At 46.3% G+C, this 21,300-nt stretch overlaps 1 protein-coding gene across 1 annotated transcript in view; it reads right to left on the bottom strand.

Annotated features, from left to right (window-relative positions):
• SLC9A9 (solute carrier family 9 member A9) overlaps window positions 1-20,136 on the bottom strand; it is a 1,718,538-nt gene extending 1,698,402 nt beyond the window's left edge. The window contains 1 exon segment of the mRNA XM_063915975.1: window positions 19,803-20,136. Coding sequence (XP_063772045.1) covers window positions 19,803-19,977 — 175 coding nt within the window. The 5' untranslated portion in view covers window positions 19,978-20,136.
• Between the last annotated feature and the right edge of the window lie 1,164 nt (window positions 20,137-21,300).

Raw genomic sequence — 21,300 nt, 5'->3', positions numbered from 1 at the left:
GTGGGGTGTGTTCAATCTGCAATCTAATTTGCAGTGTAAAAATAAAGCAGCCAGTATTTACCCTGCACAGAAACAAAATAACCCACCCAAATCTAACTCTTTCTGCACATGTTATATCTGCCCCCCCTGCAGTGCACATGGTTTTACCCAACTGCTATCAAAACTCCTGCTGCGATCAACTTGGAATTACCCCCTATATAAGAAACTGTTAACAAATAAATAATAAATAATACCAGATACTGAAAGCAAAGGTTCACATACTTTTGACACTCATAGAGATGTGATATTGGATAATTTTTCTCAATAAAAATATGAGAAAATCTACAAAAAAAATTGTCTCATTTGTTTGATTTGGTTCTCTTTATCTTATTATTAGGACTTGTGTGAAAATCTGAGGTCATTTTAGGCCAACATTCATTTATTCTGGCAGCTTCCACACACCAAAGTATTAAAATCACGTACCACAAATGGCGGTTTCAACCACCATAGGTAGTTCACATACAGACAATTACATGAAGAAAGGTGTATCAGGGTCATTACATGAAAACAGAGACATGTAACGTTTGTTACCAGTTTTCAGTCCTCTCTCAGAGCATCTAACAATGACAAGATGCCAAGCTTTGCATCAAAATTAAAGCATATCCTGTACCACACAAACATTTACTTTGCACAAAATATTCAAAACATATGCTAAAAAAATATTTCACATGATCTGTTTAGTCAAAACGTAATGTTTGTTACCATGGAATGACCCATCACCGCTATACACACCTTGCGCTAGGCCACGCCCCAACGCGTTTTGTCACATCGGATTTTGTCAGAGGGCTGGCCTAGCGTAGCACAGTCTTCCATTTTAACATTTCATTAACCAATTAACTGACAGAGACATCTCTGGAATCTATTTAGACTGTACTATTCCTCCATAATCTAGTACACTTTGTATTCAGTACTATTACACCCTTTCTACTTAATTCAATAAAAAAGGACATTAATAAAATCTACATTAAAAATAAGCATTTTCTCTATCACAGGGATTCCTTTATATCTTACATTCCTGCAAGTAGAAATCATTCCTCTATTAACTACTCGGGAGTTCACTGGTCTGTAATCGTATGTCACAAAATCTCCCACCACAGTATTATGTCATTTTAAGATCTATAACTGGTAGCACCACAGAGTAGCACAGTATTCACCACAGAGTAGCACAGTATTATAGACTCTTGCAATTAGAATAAAGTTCTTAATTAATAAACGGTTCAAATCCCAGGTTTAAGCCAGCCGGGTATAGCGTGTTCAGAGTAACTATCCAATAAGTTTCCCGTTTCGGTAGCAGTTTCAGCCTATCTCCAGGTTGGGTATGGGTTACCGGCAGCCAGGATACTGACGGTCAGCATCCCGATGCCAGGATCCCGGCCACAGAATGCCGGAGGGGGGAGGGAGAGCAACGAAGCCGCTTGTGGGCTCGGTGGTGAGCTGCAGGTTCTATTCCCATTCCATGGGTGTCGTGGAAACCCAAAAGTGGGAATAGTCCCTTTTAGACGGCATGCCGACTGTTGGATTGTCAGTGTTCGGGATGCAGGGGGAGGTATTGTGAATGGCAGTCTCCTGAAAGACCTGTTTGCCGTAACTGTAACTGAAGCTTTGAAGTCAGACAAACTGTATGCCAAAATTAGCAGATGTGTGGCCACAACATCCTATAATAAAATGGTCAATACATATCTTCTGATACAAACAGAGCGGTAGTTTTGTGCCTTGGCAATGTGTGTCCTTCTTTGTATAGAATATGAGCATTTTAGTGGGAGGCAAAGTTCAAACCACTGTACTGAAATCTTGTTACATGTTCTAACCCAGTGATTTTCAACCTTTTTTTACTCACGGCACACAGAACAATGTTTTAAAATTGCCAAGGCACACCATCCGTACCCCACATAAAACCCCCCAAAAAAACACACATTGGCCCTCACAGTAATAAAAAATTCACACATACATTGAAAAAAACAATGACATCGCTCCCCCACATAAATCATGTTGCTCCTTACACAAATCCTATTGCTCCCCACATAAATCAATCACATTGCTCCCCACATAAATCATGTTGGTCACACATAAATCAATCACATTGCTCCCCACATAAATCCTATTGCTCCCCACATGAATTATTCACATTGTTCCCCCCATAAATCCTATTGCTCCCCACAGGAGAAATAACATAACAAATATTAGCCCCTACTAGTCAGCTGTCCTCCTCCCTGTCCCTCAGTGGCGGGGGTTGTTCATAGTGGATTGCTGCGTATACTGAGCAGCGGGCAGTCGGGCAGGTGTGGATGTGGGTGGGCAAGGAAAGCTGTGGATGCAGGCGGAAATTGGAAGATGTGTATGCAGGCAGGTGGGCTGGCTGGGTGGTGAGATGCGGCGGCCGTGACCTATGATATCACACCGCCGTGTCATCAAGGCACAGGTCACAGCCAGAGCATAAATGATCCTCTAAGAAGAGCCCGGGCCAACAGTTCACTCTGAAGGTGCAGGAGGCTGCTCTGGCTCCGCGGCACACCTTGCAACTGGTCGCGGCACACTAGTGTGCCACGGCACACTGGTTGAAAAAGCCTGCTCTAACCTATTGTTCATTATGTATGTTATAATACAATGCGGTTTAATCATTTTTCGATCAAGGCCACAAGTATGCATTGTTTTGTACCATTAAAGTGGTAGTTCACAAAAGGATTGATTATTTAATAATGTAACTAGCAATTGGTTTCTCAACCCATATGTTGTGGTGCCACTAGGATAATATTCTCCTTTGACAGAAAATGTGGAAGTTATTGGCTCTCCCATAAGAATTCTATTACCTTCTACTGTCCCAAGGTTATAGTTCTCTCTGAGCAAATATATTTTAGGAGACCCTCACAGGGTCCATCAGGCTACCCATTAAAGATCCAGAAAAATGATTACCTGACAGAATAGATAACAATACAACATACAACGTCGTACTGATAATCCTGCCCACGTAGATGGCAAATTTAATATTTTACTATTGAAGGTGGCTACACAGAAATTACCAGACCAATTCTGGAACCCCAGTGTCATTAATAGTTAACAAGATATGTACTCTTACAACTTTGGCCCATATGTAATGCAGTGTGAGACGGCCAGAGCTCCAAGATTCCGGCCAAACTCGTACTTTTTTTAAAAGCAGCAAACATTTACAATGCAAAACTATGTTGGTTTTGCCTTGTAAATGATTGCCACTTTAAAAAAGCATACATGTCCGGCTGGAATCTTGGCGCTCCGGCCATCTCGCACTGCATTACATTACTCATTACACTTTAAATACAAAATACTTGCGGAGAGGTGGGAGGGAATGTTGTATTCAAGTTTTTTTTATATTTCAAGATATACAGGAGTACAGAAAGAAAAGTGTGATAAAGGTAAATAATTGAAAGACATTGTGGTAGGGATACAATAATCACAAACAAACAAGATGCATGCGTGAGCACATACTCAAACCCAATAAATATAACTTTGCACTTCAAGAGTAGCTCCCGACCAGTGCAGCTTTAGCGTGCTGGCCGGGAGCTACTCATCGCTCCCCGGCCCGCAGCGGCTGCGTGTGACCACACGCAGCCACCGCGCCCCCCCCCCCCCCCAATGGTCCGGCCACGCCTACATTGGCCGGACCGCGCCCCCCTAAACGGAGGCTTAACGCTGCTATCCAGCCCCCTCCCGCCCAGCGACCACCTCTGTCTCAGAGGCGATCGCTAGGCAACGATGGCTGCCATGCGCCGGCACACTGTGGCGCCGGCGCATGCGCAGTTCTGACACGATCACTACGCTGCGACAAACTGCAGCAAGCGATCGGGTCGGAATGACCCCCTTAGGGAGGTACATTTGTCCCTGGTCCCTCTGTAACAGACAAGTACAATTAGTAAGCCATTTCCAAACAGTCTAGCTGTAGGAGATGAGAACAGAGAAGGAAAAATAGTGGAAATGTTCACTGAAAAAGTAAGAATAATGACCCTTGTATAGCCCCAATGAAGCCCGTCAAAGGCTTTATCTGCATCCAGTGAGAGCATAAAAAGTGGGGATCTGGCTTTATGTTCCAGGATAATGAGCAGCCATTTGGTTTTGTTATCAGCTGGTCTCTTTAAAATAAACCCAACCTGTTTAACTCTATGGGTGGTATTGATTTACCCATGATGAAACATCGGGAGCAAAAAACGGTAGTTTTTCGTGATTTTCCCTGATGTTTCCTATAGGACTGGGTATGTGGGTGTCTTCTGGGCTGTTATTATGGGTAAAGCCTCCAGACTAGAACTCAAAGCTTGTCTAGCATCCAAGGTAAAAAAAAAAAAGAATTGAACTAAACTCCTGGGCCTGACTGATGACAACAGTTGACCAAAAGAGAAATAAGGGAGTATGGATACAAGACACAAAGGCAGATTCTGAGTTTGGAGGCAAGCAAAAAAATCATGCAACTTTGCACCTTGACAAAACCATGTTGCATTGAAAGTGGCGGAGACATAAAGGGGTATATGCAATTGCGGCCGAATTGCCGCAAATGTCGAAAAACGGGGCATTTTCGACAAAAGAAAACATGTCGAATTGGATTCGACAATGCAATACAGTACTTTTCCACAAAAAAACGTCCGTTTCAGATTCGACTTTTTCAAATTCGACAGTTGTCAAATTCAACATGTCTGCACTGTTAAAAATGCGGCTTTTCGACAAAAGTATATTCAATTGAAGAATATCGATTCGACAACAGTGCTTTTCGACAGTAATTTCGTCAATTTCATTCCGCCTCACTTTGCTGGCGGAATCTAATAATGCCACGGCCGCAGGGACCGGTATAAAAGTGTCCCCCGGCTGTGGCATTATCTCTCCAGCTAGTGGAGCCCGGTGCTGGTTCAAAAAATACGGGGGACCCCTACGCTTTTTGTCCCCCGTATTTTTTGCACCAGGACCGGACGCAGAGCCCGGTGCTGGTTCTAAAAATACGGGGGATCCCCTGTCCATTTTTTCCCCGTATTTTTACAACCAGGACCGGCTCAAAGAGCACGAGGCTGGTTATGCTTAGGAGGGGGGACCCCACGCAATTTTTTTCTGTTTTTTAACCATTTTTGCGCCGTCGGAAAAGTCGAATCCAAGACGCACTTATCCGTCAATTGGTCCGTTTTTCGACAGCGGGACTGTCGAATCCGTTTTTTATTGAATATGTCGAATTCCGGCACCCGCCGGCCGGAATTCGATGGTCGAATTGTGTCGAATTTAAAAACGCCGCAATTCGCCTGGAATTGCATATTCCCCAAAGTGTACAAAGAGATTTAGATTAAACAAACTGAAACCTAACATATAAGGTCCACTGTCAGTAGCTGCTTAACCATCCAATTCTAGAGGTCCTCAAAATAAATGGGTACACTGCAGTGGGGTAGAGCAGATTATGACTAACATTCAAACATGGGACAGGCGAAGGAGGAAGGGTGCACTAGTCTAGCCACTGAATGATGTGACAGACCGGAGGTTGTCACAGAGCCATGGATTTAGCTCGGGCACTAAAGTGAATGGGTGCAGCAGTGAAGATGCAGGAGAAAGTCTAGGCCTTAATTATACTAGATCTCCTCAAGAAGGGATGAATGAGAGAAGCCTTTAAGGCACTTTGAGTTCACCAAAAAAGCTACAGGCAGGGCAAAAGGAGCCCACTCCCTTCCCACCTTCCCAAAGAGAATGTTTTCACCCCAGATACAGCTGCTTCACTTGTGATAGGGATTCATTTGTGTGGAAGCCAAATCCTGCAGTCACTGGGTCTGATCACGGAGGGTGGCCACCCTCAAATTTACCCATTGTTTTCGGCTGCTGTGCAGGCTGCATTTGCAGGCTTCTCCGGATACCATGGGTTAGTCCTCACTGCTGGTCAGGAATGTGATGAAGCCTAAAGGTCAGATGAGGGCAGAGGGCATATAAAGGTTCTCGGGAAGCCTCTGGCAGCAGGAAACCATGGGTAAATTAGGCTTGCTGCCTCCAAACGGCAGGTAGGCTGCAAATACTATGGCCCATACTACAGTTACAAACAGTGTTGAAGTTACAATGATAGATCCATGATGTGACTGGAGCCAAGACCGGAACTGCAGGGGACTGGAAAGTTGGGTGAAATCCCTAAAAATGGCTAATGGAAAGATTGGACTGCAGAGCTGGGATGCTGCATGTCTGTCTCATGGCACTTCAAATAAAGTGTGGCTATATCTGGAAATACTATAACAAGCCCCAATGCTAGCCAGTAGCCAGTAGATATAACAGAGAACCCACAAGCATGGGATCTACCCATTTTAATGAAGACAAGCTCCCAGGCTGGGAAAGGAAAGCTGTGAGACACGTCCATGAACACACTATGTTAAAGAAAGGGCCAATTACCAGGCATAAACTACAGTTTAATTAGCTCTGTTTTTCAGCAATATTATTATGTACAAACCCTGAAGCTAGTGAATGCAGCTGAACTGACATCTTTTAAGGAAATAAAAAAGAATGTGTCCTGTACAGTAAATAAGAACATCAACCTAGAAATGTCATTATGTGACACAGTTTCCTATTTGATTATGTTGCAGAAAAGATGATTTGTGCAAAATAATATAGGTGGCTCATTCTGAATAAGCTGTTGCTCCAGCCAGACTCCTCTAAGGCCATAGCAATGTAATATACAGCACTGTATGTGCTTCACAGATGAACTGGTGGCATTAGCGCTGCTGACAGCTGTAAGAATGAGCACAGAGGAAGTGGTTTACCAGTGCAGAAATGCATATGCATATAGCTGTAAGTAGCATTACTGCTTCCTTCTAATCAAGGAACTAAAAGTTTAATGCAAATAGAATCTGTCATAAAAATATGAACAGAGCCATTTGTAACAGTTCACAAAACAGGACACTGTGGTATATGGTTTTGAATGAGAATGGAATACCAAGTTGTATATCCATGAAAGCTATACAGCACTTTCACAGCTGTCGCATGTAAATGCATACAGTATGCATGATGTAAAGAGTAAAAGACAGGTTCAATTGATACCCATAGAATATGACATCCTGTTCCGAATACTTGGAAGGTATTTAATCTACACACAGTTATGGTAAGCCAGAGACCAGTTAGAATCAGTAGTAGAGGCAGACACAGAATATCGTATATACTGTAGGGACAGGCTGGGGCAAGTTACTTCCACTGTGGGCTGTGACTGGGTCTCTGAGGCAAAGGATGCTGCCCATTCCTTTCAAGTGTGGCCATTAATGCTGACATCAAGTCACCTGTAGATTTTTGCAGCTTTAAACTAATCAGAGTGTACAAAGCTGTCTTCTGTGAATGACAGATTCCCAGCACAACCAAAATTGTTGTCCAGTAGTCTTAGGGAATGGGGGTGCACAGTAGGGAATATATACATAAAAGTATTTCCTGGTCACAGGGGTAGTGTACACCTTTTACCTAGTTACCGTTCCTGCATTCTAATACTCATTTGATGCATTTGCGGTGTGATTAGTTAGCAAGAGGGTCTGTTATCAATTGATTTAGCACCTATACAGGCATATAACGGAGGCACCTGTTGGCATGTCTGTAGGTGGCATTCCATTATAAAGGTGGTTAAAGTGCACTGAAATAGCTGATATGTCCTACACCAGTGATCTCCAACCCGTAGCTCGCGAGCTACCGGTAGCTCGCCGTAGTATTTTCAGTAGCTCACAGAGCGCACGGGCTTGGGCAGTCACTGGCACTCCTCCTCCCTTCATTTTTAATATGGTGCCGGTCATAAGCCAAACAGAGCTCGTGGACCGGCAGTGGCGGTACCCGACTGGCTGCCGGACCACGAGTTTTGACTGGCTCACTTACCAGCACCATATTTGAAATACCCGCCGCCGCCGGACTGTTACCCTCACCGCAGCTGCTCTCCGGACTTCACAGGAGAGGCGTGCACTGCACTCTCCTCCCCTTTCGTCCCTCATACAGGAGGAGCAGCACCGATGGCAGTAGAAGAAGCCAGCAAGGGTTAGCACTGTGTGGGGCACTGTATCGGACACTGCGGGGGGGCATTTTATCTGGCGCTGCGGGGGCATTTTAAATGGCACTGTGGGGGGAATTGTATCTGGCACTGGTGGAGACATTGTATCTGGCACTGCTGGGGGGCATTATTTGTGTATCTGGCACTGCTGGGGGCATTATTTGTGTGTCTGACACTGCTGAGGGGCATTATTTGTATATCTGGCACTGCTGGGAGGCATTATTTGTATATCTGGCACTGCTGAGGGGCATTATTTGTGTATCTGGCACTGCTGGGAGGCATTATTTGTGTATCTGGCACTGCTGCGGGCATTATTTGTGTATCTGGCACTGCTGGGAGGCATTATTTGTATATCTGGCACTGCTGAGGGGCATTATTTGTTTATCTGGCAATGCTGAGGGGCATTATTTGTGTATCTGGCACTACGCGGGGGGGGATTACTTGTAGTCGTGAGGCCACACCCACTTTTCGCAGGAACGCACGCGCGTTGGGGAGGAGGAGGTAGCTCCTTCAGAGGTTTTATTTTCCGAAAGTAGCTCACACCCCAATTAAGGTTGGAGACCACTGTTCTACACCTTACCGTCACTGCTCAGAGGTGTATGATATCATATTATTGCCGCATTTTGGATTCCATTTTCTGAATCTAACCCTAAAAAATTACATTGTCAGCTGTGTCGATAGTTAACTGTGACGACATATCACAAGCATTTTGTCTGTGCCAACATGTTAGGTGTCAACATTTTAACTGTCGACACAGACATTCAACATTACGGTGTTAATATTTTAACTGTCACACAGTGGCGTAACTAGAAATTTTTCTCCCCCAAGCCAAAACATTCTCTGGTCCCCCCCCCCCCCCACCCATAATTGGCACTAGTAAAGTGCTGAATCTGCGCACGCCGTAGACGCATGCCACAAAAAGGGGTGTGGCCTTGCTGAAACGGGTGTGGCTTTGCTTAAGGGGGTGTGCCATTGCAGGATAAGACTACCTTATACCCCAGTTTTGCAACCTGCAAGCCTAGACGTTGGCCACCACTGGAAAAAAAATATCCTGATTCATGCCTCTTACATTATTTGACATTTTTCCTCCTTATAGTAATGCCCAGTATACATTATGCCATATACTGAAATGGCCCTTAGACATTATGCCACACACCGTAATGCCCCTGACACATTATGCCACACACTGTAATGCCTGTGACACATTATGCCACGCATCACAATGCCCATTATACATTATGCTACACACTGCAAAGGCCCTGAGACATTATAGCACATATAATGCCCATGATACAGTACACCACACACCGTCATGCCTGTGACACATTATGACGCACACCGCAATGCCCATTGTATATTATACCACACAGTGCAATGCCCCTGAGACATTATACCACATGCCACAATGCCCATGATATAGTATACCACACACCGTAATGCCTGTGACACATTATAAACTGCAATGTCCGTGATACATTAGGCCACACACCGCAATGCCCATTACACATTAAGCCCTACAGTTATAGGCCCTACACACTGGTCGATTTTCTGAAAGATATGAACGATCTCGTTCATAAATGAACGAGAACTCGTTCATATCTTTCAGTGTGGAGACTCCAGCGATGAACGATGCGCGGCCCCGCGCTCGTTCATCGCTGATCTCCCGTCGGCTGTGCATGCAGGCCAATATGGACGATCTCGTCCATATTTGTCTGCACTTCAATGCAGCCGCGTGACGGGGGGAGTGAAGAAACTTCACTCCCCCTGTCCCTGCCCCCCCGCCGCCGGGTCGCTCGTCGGCCGTTTCGGCCGTCGGGCACCTCGGCGGCGCATCGTCAAATGAGTAGGGCCCCTAAGGCTTGTAATTACTTTTAAATTACCTGCTCGTTGCTAGGGGTTTCATGCTTTTGGTTCCATGAACGGTGCCAGGGGTTTTCATGCTCAGGGTGTCATGCTCTTTGCCAGGGGTTTCATGCGTTAGGTGTTATGCTTGTTGCCAGGGGCATCATGTGCTGGGTGTCAAGCTCATTGCCAGGGGGTAACATTCGTTGCCAGGGGTTTCATGCCCTTGGTGTCATGCTCATTGCTAGGGGGTAATGCTTGTTGCCAGGGATTTCATGAGCTGGGTGTTGTGCTTGTTACCAGGGGGTAATGCTTGTTGCTTGGGCAGTGCCCCCAGTGCCACATATGTCCCCAGTGCCAGATATCCCCCCACAGTGCCAGATAAAAATATGCCGCCCATAGTGCCAGAAACACATATGCCCCCACATTACCAGATACACATATGCCCCAGTGCCAAATATGCCCCCCCGTGCCAGATACACATATATCCCCAGTGCCCCATATGCCCCCCAGTGCCAGCTACACATATGCCCCCAGTGCCAAATATGCCTCCCCAGTGGCAGGTACACACCCTCACCCCGCTGCTGTGCTGTCCAGGAAGGAGGGAATGGGTACAGTCTGAATGTACGGGAAGGAGCCGGAGGGCACAGCGCGCGCCTCTCCTGTGTCCTTCCTGTATCTCCATCGGCATGTCTGTAAAATGAAGAGCCGATTCGTAAGCCAGTCAGTGCTCGCGGACCGGCAGCTTCGGCTCCTGATTGGCTTGCCGGTCCGCGAGCTCTGATTGACTCATGAACCGGCACTTCATTTGACAGACACGCCGCCACCGGAGACCCAGGAGGGACACAGGAGAGGCGCGCGCTGAACCTTCCGGCTCCTTCCCGAACGCACACACAGCAGCAATCAGTGGCGGCGCCCGTGCAGCCCTGCGCCTCCGCTGCTGCTGTCACCATGCTATTTACATTTCATTATTGGGGTCACTGACAAACATCTAGGGCATAGGTCTGCAAACTCGGTCCTCATTACCCCACACAGTGCATGCACAGAATCACAAGTTAAATAATTAACTCCACCTGCGGACCTTTTAAAATGTGTCTGTGAGTAAATAATATACCTCTGCACCTGCTGGGTTACCTGCAAAACGTACACTGTGTGGGATAATGAGGATCGAGTTTGCAGATCTATGATCTAGGCCGCAGGCATGTTCAAACTGCGGCCCTCCAGCTGTTGTGAAACTACATATCCCAGCATGCCTTGACACAGTTTTGTTGTCAGAGAATGCTAAAGCTGTGTCAGGGCATGCTGGGATGTGTAGTTTCACAACAGCTGGAGGGCCGCAGTTTGGACATGCCTTATCTAGGGGGTCAGTTCAATTAGACTTGCCTGCAATTCACACCCACATGTATTTTGTCAAGTCTATTTATCTATTGTGACACACTGTAAAGCTAGGTACACACTGTCACATTTTTTTGGGTCAGCCCGACAATAGGACGATTTTTCGGGAAATTGTAGGCACCAATATCTGAGCTACACACTAAAAAAATCTTTTTTTTAAAGTTACCCATTTTCTGCCACATCACACTGCATTTGCATATGTCCGCCCACAAGAAAGATGACATAGTGACAGGAAAACATAGGAAATATGGGCAGATTATTGAGAATGCACACACACTGCTCGATATCGGGAGATTGTGTCTGAGATTTCTGGTTTGGGACATCAGTTTGCAAAATCGACCGCTCGTTTGTTTGGCCAACATTTTCAAGAATCGGCGAAACGCTGAAATGATCCTTCGTACACACTATCAAATAAATTTGTCCGAGAACCCAATTATTGGCAAATCGGCTCAATAATTGTACAGTGAGTACCTAGCTGTACAAAGCTTCCACCACTTGCTTGAGAAACAACTAATGGTTGATTAGTCGCTATGGTTTAGTACATATGTCACCCACATACAATGTTAGTGAATGAGCTTTACATGTTTTAAGATATACTTCCCATTAGCTGATGTGTATTTGATGTAGAAATACACACACTTAATTTTAATATATAATTGAGCTTAAGAATTATAACATTAGTTATATCAAGTGCTGTCATTATAGCAGGGATAGGAGGGAGGGGAGGGGAGCTTCCTATGGGAAGTGATCTCTCTATTAACTGGCAGTCTCAGGGAACAAGACAGCTCCCTCTGGGATTTCCTGTCCATCATTTGATTAGCATGGAGTGCTTCCAATGGCAGTCATTAGGGTGGCAAATTTTAGTGGGGGAAGCGCAGCTATAGGTAAAATCCGCCAGTGATTGGAACTACTATAATTTTGACATAAAGGTAAGTCCATTTTTGCTTTCTGTTTAAATGTGTCCTTCACATCTGATGAGGAAAGATGGCTGTGAGCAAGCATTGCACAGGCAGCGTTAAAGGCATGTTTGCATAAAATAAGATTTTACTCACCGGTAAATCTATTTCTCGTAGTCCGTAGTGGATGCTGGGAACTCCGAAAGGACCATGGGGAATAGCGGCTCCGCAGGAGACTGGGCACAACTAAAGAAAGCTTTTAGGTCACCTGGTGTGCACTGGCTCCTCCCACTATGACCCTCCTCCAAGCCTCAGTTAGGACACTGTGCCCGGACGAGCTGACATAATAAGGAAGGATTTTGAATCCCGGGTAAGACTCCTACCAGCCACACCAATCACACCGTATAACTCGTGATACTATACCCAGTTTAACAGTATGAAAACAACTGAGCCTCTCAACAGATGGATCAACAATAACCCTTTAGTTAACAATAACTATGTACAAGTATTGCAGACAATCCGCACTTGGGATGGGCGCCCAGCATCCACTACGGACTACGAGAAATAGATTTACCGGTGAGTAAAATCTTATTTTCTCTGACGTCCTAGTGGATGCTGGGAACTCCGAAAGGACCATGGGGATTATACCAAAGCTCCCAAAAGGGCGGGAGAGTGCGGATGACTCTGCAGCACCGAATGAGAGAACTCAAGGTCCTCCTCAGCCAGGGTATCAAATTTGTAGAATTTTGCAAACGTGTTTGCCCCTGACCAAGTAGCAGCTCGGCAAAGTTGTAAAGCCGAGACCCCTGGGCAGCCGCCCAAGATGAGCCCACCTTCCTTGTGGAATGGGCTTTTACTGATTTAGGATGCGGCAGTCCAGCCGCAGAATGCGCCAGCTGAATTGTGCTACAAATCCAGCGAGCAATAGTCTGCTTAGAAGCAGGAGCACCCAGTTTGTTGGGTGCATACAGGAAAAATAGCGAGTCAGTTTTCCTGACTCTAACCGTCCTGGAAACATAAATTTTCAAGGCCCTGACTACGTCCAGTAACTTGGAATCCTCCAAGTCCCTAGTAGCCGCAGGCACCACAATAGGTTGGTTCAAGTGAAAAGCTGATACCACCTTAGGGAGAAACTGGGGACGAGTCCTCAATTCCGCCCTATCCATATGGAAAATCAGATAAGGGCTTTTACATGACAAAGCTGCCAATTCTGACACACGCCTGGCTGAAGCCAAGGCCAATAACATGACCACTTTCCACGTGAGATATTTTAGATCCACGGTTTTAAGTGGCTCAAACCAATGTGATTTTAAGAAACTCAACACCACGTTGAGATCCCAAGGTGCCACTGGAGGCACAAACGGGGGCTGAATATGCAGCACTCCTTTCACAAACGTCTGAACTTCAGGTAGTGAAGCTAGTTCTTTCTGGAAGAAAATCGACAGAGCCGAGATCTGTACCTTAATGGAGCCTAATTTCAGGCCCATAGTCACTCCTGCTTGTAGGAAATGCAGAAATCGACCTAGTTGAAATTCCTCTGTTGGGGCCTTTTTGGCCTCACACCAAGCAACATATTTCCGCCATATGCGGTGATAATGCTTTGCAGTTACATCTTTCCTGGCTTTAATCAGCGTAGGAATGACTTCCTCCGGAATGCCCTTTTCCTTCAGGATCCGGCGTTCAACCGCCATGCCGTCAAACGCAGCCGCGGTAAGTCTTGGAACAGACAGGACCCCTGCTGCAGCAGGTCCTGTCTGAGCGGCAGAGGCCACTGCTTCCCAGTTGTCCACTCCCGGAATGAACACTGCTGACAGTGCTAGTACGTGATTTTCCGCCCATCGGAGAATCCTTGTGGCTTCTGCCATTGCCATCCTGCTTCTTGTTGCCGCCCTGTCGATTTACATGGGCGACTGCCGTGATGTTGTCTGACTGGATCAGTACCGGCTGGTGTAGAAGCAGGGATTTTGCCTGACTTAGGGCATTGTAAATGGCCCTTAGTTCCAGAATATTTATGTGTAGGGAAGTCTCCTGACTCGACCATAGTCCTTGGAAGTGTCTTCCCTGTGTGACTGCCCCCCAGCCTCGAAGGCTGGCATCCATGGTCACCAGGACCCAGTCCTGTATGCCGAATCTGCGGCCCTCTAGAAGATGAGCACTCTGCAGCCACCACAGCAGAGACACCCTGGTTCTTGGAGACAGGGTTATTAGGCGATGCATCTGAAGATGCGATCCGGACCATTGGTCCAACAGGTCCCACTGAAAGATTCTGGCATGGAACCTGCCGAAAGGAATTGCTTCGTAAGAAGCCACCATCTTTCCCAGGACCCGCGTGCAGTGATGCACCGATACCTGTTTTGGTTTCAGGAGGTCTCTGACTAGAGATGACAGCTCCTTGGCTTTCTCCTCCGGGAGAAACACTCTTTTCTGGACTGTATCTAGAATCATACCCAGGAACAGTAGACGTGTCGTCGGAACCAGCTGTGATTTTGGAATATTCAGAATCCAACCGTGCTGGTGTAGCACCTCCTGAGATAGTGCTACTCCCACCAACAACTGCTCCTTGGACCTCGCCTTTATTAGGAGATCGTCCAAGTACGGGATAATTAAAACTCCCTTTCTTCGAAGGAGTATCATCATTTCCGCCATTACCTTGGTAAACACCCTCGGTGCCGTGGAGAGTCCAAACGGCAGCGTCTGGAATTGGTAATGGCAATCCTGTACCACAAATCTGAGGTACTCCTGGTGAGGATAGTAAATGGGGACATGCAGGTAAGCATCCTTGATGTCCAGGGATACCATGTAATCCCCCTCGTCCAGGCTCGCAATAACCGCCCTGAGCGATTCCATCTTGAACTTGAATTTTTTTTATGTATGTGTTCAAGGATTTCAAATTTAAAATGGGTCTCACCGAACCGTCCGGTTTCGGTACCACAAACAGTGTGGAATAGTAACCCCGTCCTTGTTGAAGTAGGGGCACCTTGATTATCACCTGCTGGGAATACAGCTTGTGAATTGCCGCTAGCACAGCCTCCCTGTCTGAAGGAGTAATCGGCAAGGCAGATTTTAGGAACCGGTGGGGTGGAGACGCCTCGAATTCCAGTTTGTACCCTTGAGATACTATTTGCAGGATCCGGGGATCCACCTGTGAGCGAGCCCACTGATCGCTGAAATTTTTGAGGCGGCCCCCCACCGTACCTGGCTCCGCCTGTGGAGCCCCACCGTCATGCGGCGGACTTGGAAGAAGCGGGGGAGGACTTTTGCTCCTGGGAACCTGCTGTTTGTTGCAGCCTTTTTCCCCTACCTCTGCCTCTGGACAGAAAGGACCCGCCTTTTCCACGCCTGTTTTTCTGAGTCCGAAAGGACTGTACCTGATAAAACGGCGCCTTTTTAGGCTGTGAGGGAACATGGGGTAAAAATGCTGACTTCCCAGCAGTTGCTGTGGAAACTAGGTCCGAGAGACCATCCCCAAATAACTCCTCACCCTTATAAGGCAAAACTTCCATGTGCCTTTTTGAATCTGCATCCCCTGTCCACTGGCGAGTCCATAAGCCTCTCCTAGCAGAAATGGACAATGCACTTATTTTAGATGCCAGCCGGCAGATCTCCCTCTGTGCATCTCTCATGTATAAGACTGAGTCTTTTATATGCTCTATGGTTAGCAGAATAGTGTCCCTGTCTAGGGTGTCAATATTTTCTGACAGGGAATCTGACCACGCAGCGGCAGCACTGCACATCCGTGCTGACGCAATAGCTGGTCTAAGTATAATGCCTGAGTGTGTATATACAGACTTCAGGATCGCCTCCTGCTTTCTATCAGCAGGTTCCTTGAGGGCGGCCGTATCCGGAGACGGTAGTGCCACCTTTTTAGACAAACGTGTGAGCGCTTTATCCACCCTAGGGGGTGTCTCCCAACGTGACCTATCCTCTGGCGGGAAAGGGAACGCCATTAGTAACTTCTTAGATATTACCAATCTTTTATCAGGGAAAGCCCACGCTTCTTCACACACTTCATTTAATTCTTCTGATGGGGGAAAAACTACGGGTAATTTTTTCTCCCCAAACATAATACCCTTTTTAGTGGTACCTGGGTTTATATCAGAAATTTGTAACACCTCTTTCATTGCTTCAATCATGCAACGAATGGCCTTAGTGGACATTAGACTAGACTCATCGTCGTCGACACTGGTGTCAGTATCCGTGTCGACATCCGCGTCTGCCATCTGAGGTAGCGGGCGTTTTAGAGCCCCCGATGGCCTTTGAGACGCCTGGACAGGCACGAGCTGAGAAGCCGGCTGTCCCGCATTTGGCATGTCGTCAAACTTTTTATGTAAGGAGTCGACACGTGCACGCAATTCCTTCCATAAGTCCATCCACTCAGGTGTCTGCCCCGCAGGGGGTGACATCCCTTCTATAGGCATCTGCTCCGCCTCCACATCATTATCCTCATCAAACATGTGGACACAGCCGTACCGACACACCGCACACACACAGGGAATGCTCTAACAGAGGACAGGACCCACAAAAGCCCTTTGGGGAGACAGAGTGAGAGTATGCCAGCACACACCAGAGCGCTATATAATGCAGGGACTAACTGAATTATGTCCCCTATAGCTGCTGTTATATATACTGCGCCTAAATTTAGTGCCCCCCCTCTCTTTTTTACCCTTTTCTGTAGTGTAGACTGCAGGGGAGAGCCAGGGAGCTTCCTTCCAGCGGAGCTGTGAGGGAGAAATGGAGCCAGTGTGCTGAAGGAGATAGCTCCGCCCCTTTTTCGCGGACTTTTCTCCCGCTTTTTTATGGATTCTGGTAGGGGTAATTATCGCATATATAGCCTCTGGGGCTATATTTTGTGGTATTTTTGCCAGCCAAGGTGTTTTTATTGCTGCTCAGGGCGCCCCCCCCCTAGCGCCCTGCACCCTCAGTGACCGGAGTGTGAAGTGTGTATGAGGAGCAATGGCGCACAGCTGCAGTGCTGTGCGCTACCTTGGTGAAGACTGATGTCTTCTGCCGCCGATTTTCCGGACCTCTTCTTGCTTCTGGCTCTGTAAGGGGGACGGCGGCGCGGCTCCGGGACCGAACACCAAGGCCAGTTCCATGCGGTCGATCCCTCTGGAGCTAATGGTGTCCAGTAGCCTAAGAAGCCCAAGCTAGCTGCAAGCAGGTAGGTTTGCTTCTTCTCCCCTTAGTCCCTCGCTGCAGTGAGCCTGTTGCCAGCAGGTCTCACTGTAAAATAAAAAACCTAATTATATAACTTTCTTTTTAGAAGCTCAGGAGAGCCCCTAGTGTGCATCCAACCTCGGCCGGGCACAAAATCTAACTGGGGCTTGGAGGAGGGTCATAGTGGGAGGAGCCAGTGCACACCAGGTGACCTAAAAGCTTTCTTTAGTTGTGCCCAGTCTCCTGCGGAGCCGCTATTCCCCATGGTCCTTTCGGAGTTCCCAGCATCCACTAGGACGTCAGAGAAACAAGTGTTACCTAATTAGATGTGGAGGCATTCCAAGATACACCTCTTGGAAGGTCTATTCCTACTACTTATGTGTCAGCTCTATTTGAATAACTGCAACAACAAAAAATTGGATTTATAAAAGAGTAAACAACAGAAGCTGAGGTGTTTGTAGTTACAGTAAATACATTCGACATGAAAATAAAACATACACTATATGGACAAAAGTATTTGGCCACACCTGTTAATTATTGAATCCAAGTGTTTCAATCAGACTGCCACAGGTGTATAAAATCAGGCACCATGCAGTCTCCATTTGCAAACATTTGTGATACAAAATGTGTCATTCTGAAGAGCTCAGTGACTTCATGTGTGGTACTGTGATAATTATAATATGCCACATTTACAATAAGACTGTTCATGAAATTTCATCCCTGTTGGATATTCCACAGCCAACTGTAAGTGATGTTATTTGAAAGTGGAAGCGTTTGGGAACAACAGCAACTCAACCGCGAAGCAAAATACCCTGTAAAATCAGAGCGGCATCAACGACAGGCGCAAGGTGTGCAAAAGTCGCCAACGCTCTGCCCTACTGCAGGTGCAGTTTCTCCATCCGAGTATGATCTCCTATCTGAGCAGTTGAGCATCTGTGTACACAACTGCGACAATCCCATAATAGGGCCATCTCCAAGCATGCGCTAAGACACCTCCTTGTCACCGCCGCCCTGGAAAGCCCAAGATTTATATACAGTATATACATATATATATATATATATTTTTTTTTTTTTACCAAAATCGACTCTTTACCGAACGCCATGCACTTTCCAGCATTCTTTCCCCCAACCATCCACTTCTCTCTCATCCACTGTTAATTGTCCCGTCTCACCCCTGGTGGTCTTTCGTCTCCCTGGAAATTCCTTTATAATATTGGTAATTATGCGCTTATTGTCCTGCTTACCTCAACTTGAAACAAGTACCCCTTTTCCACTTAAAGTCGCGGGTCTGACCCAGGATTTGGAACACATGGTTCAGAGCCAGGTCAGACCCTAGACATGACCACTTTTTCACTGCGGCGCACCCGGGAATATCCCGGGTTGGCGCCGTTTACACGGCACCCAGGTGCAGAGTCTTCTGGTCGGCACTTGGAGATGACGTCATCTCCAAGCACCGGGAAAACCGGCAGATCGGGACCCTCAGGGCATGTCCTCAGACCCGTTAGGCCACGTCCCCAATTCGAAGGTGCCCACCGTCACGCTGTGGGCAAGCCCAGCACTCTGGAAGCTGCTGGGCTGCCCCCTGCCTCCGGTACACACTTTCCCCGCCAGCGCTGCTGTCTACATAGTAGGGCAGACAGCAGCACTGACAGCATGCGCTGTCCCCCCCAACCTCCCGACCACCAGCGGGACACTGTGGTCAGGGAGGTATGGGCTCCAGGCATGCTGTAAACGTGTCCCAGGTCGGATGACCCAGGTAACCTGTTTACACAACACCCTTACCCGGGTCATTCCCAGGTAGCTACCCGGGTAGGATTCCTGGGTCACTTGACCCGTGTCTTTTCCGAGGGAGCCGTTTCCACTACCAAAAAACCTGAGTCGATGCGCGCCCCCGTGCAAAAACCCGTGTTTTTTTTAGCTAGTAGAAAAAAGTAAGCCTGCCATATAAACACACATCTGTGATAAAACAAGAAGTTGTCTTGTTCAAGCCAAATTTATGCAGACGCACGTGCGCCAATGCTTCCTAACCTCATATAAATGTGTTTACAATGTGCTTTTATTGAGGAGTGGCTAACTTTTCTCTCGTATGGTATAACTTGAGAATTATTTAGGTATTTATTTTTACATATTGGTTTTATAAGGTCTGCCTACAACATGTGAAACAGGACTGAGAATGTGCCTGTACATGCAGCCTTAAGGGCACACATGTAGGAAATGTGCTGTAGTGGCAGAGATCAGATGGGACTGTTAGCAATGCAGGATAGAGCAGCCTCTTTCTCTCTTCCTGTCTGCAGCCTGGAACGTGCCTATACCCAAAGCAACTAAAAAACAACAAAAAGCATATACATAACAACAGCACATTAACCTCCTCAGTGCTGGAAGCTGTGCCACCCATGCTCTGCCTCTGACTGTCCCACTTCTGTCTATACCAGAACAGAACATTATTGGGTTGCAAATGACAACGATGCAATGAATAAACTCACCATACACCATGGCCCCTCCAGTTTCGTGAAGAAACCTAAAGCGACGGTTCTTGAACAGCCAGATAGTCAGGATAGTCAGGATGAGTAAAAAGTTGAAGCCCAGCAGCTGCAAAGCTCCCTGATGCTGGAAAAGGTCCAGGGTCCTGGATGCTCTCGGTGCCTTGTCTCCCCCCATGCTAGGAAACGTTGCAGTTCCTGTAAAGCCTATGTGGCTACTTTCATTACAATTGTAACTTATGTGTCAATAACCAAGTCTGACATAACGGCATCCTAGGAGGGGCTATCAGCGGCTAGCAGCTGGGAAGCTCCTGCGACGCGGTGCATGTTGGGAGTTGTAGTTCCCAGGCGGGTACCAACGTGGAGACGCTGTAGTATCTCTGGCAGTCCCGGAACTACAACGCCCAGAGTGGCTGCTGCTGCGCATCTATTAGAAGACAGGTACAGACAGTGCCAAGGTGATGGTTACCTGGCAAGCCTTTCCCTGCAGTTATGCAATAGGCCTAGCAATAGCAATGACAGCTATTGTCACTCCATGTAGATGAAACTGCTGCTGTTTTCACTGAGGGCTGAATTGTAATTATTTGAGTCTGCCACAACCTAAAAATGTTTCTTTATTTTATTTTTTATTTTAATGACAGTGGTGAACATAGTTATGGATGACTAGCAGTTTTACTAATACATCATTTGCTTAGTACAATAAGTGCATGATACAATTAAAGGTAGAACATTTGCGGGACTAGGGAGTTGTTCTGTACATGGAATTACAATTGAACGAGTTTCCATTGTTAATTGTTCTTAACCACTGTGGCAGAATATGTTTAAATACACTATATCTGTGTATTTGTTTCTTCTAGGTTATAAATCTCTGACAAGGAAGACAATACAACTATACCATGGCCACAACACAGTTTAACAGCAAATGCAGTATTTGTCATTTTTACAGACTTCATATATGCTGTAGGGTCATAGGGACAGAATTACAAAAAGTTCTAAAAAAAAAGTATTGTGGTGGTGTTATCCATAGAAACCAATCAGATTTTAGCTGCCATTTCTCATTTGCATTATAGAAAATGATAGAATCTGATTGAGTGTCATGGGCAACACTTCCAATTGTCTGATTTAGAATCTACCCCATGTTCTGGCCTCCTCGCTGTGGGGCTCATGTAGTATTGACCACATTTTGATCTAAAAAAAACGAAGGCGTAAAAAAAAAAGAATTGCTAGAAAAGCTGAATGAATTTCGAGATGTGCTCGTCTCTGCAGGGGTAGTATAAGCACCAGTTTTATGCCAGGAGAAACCTGTACTATATGTGCAGGGTATTCTAGATGGGGTTAATAGATGCTTAGATAGTGAAGCTCATTTAACAAGTATTGTGGATTTACTGCCATCTCCAGATGGTGTTAATAGATTACTATCATTAAAAAGATAATATTTTATTTTACTAAAGCATTCTTTTTAATTAATTCAAGTTTTAAAAATATTTATAAATAAATGTAA

This window comes from Pseudophryne corroboree, chromosome 4 (genome assembly GCF_028390025.1).
Source record: "Pseudophryne corroboree isolate aPseCor3 chromosome 4, aPseCor3.hap2, whole genome shotgun sequence".
Classification (NCBI taxonomy): Eukaryota; Metazoa; Chordata; class Amphibia; order Anura; family Myobatrachidae; genus Pseudophryne; species Pseudophryne corroboree.
Note: the sequence above shows the minus strand (reverse complement) of the source record. Positions and strands in the feature narration are given on the sequence as shown.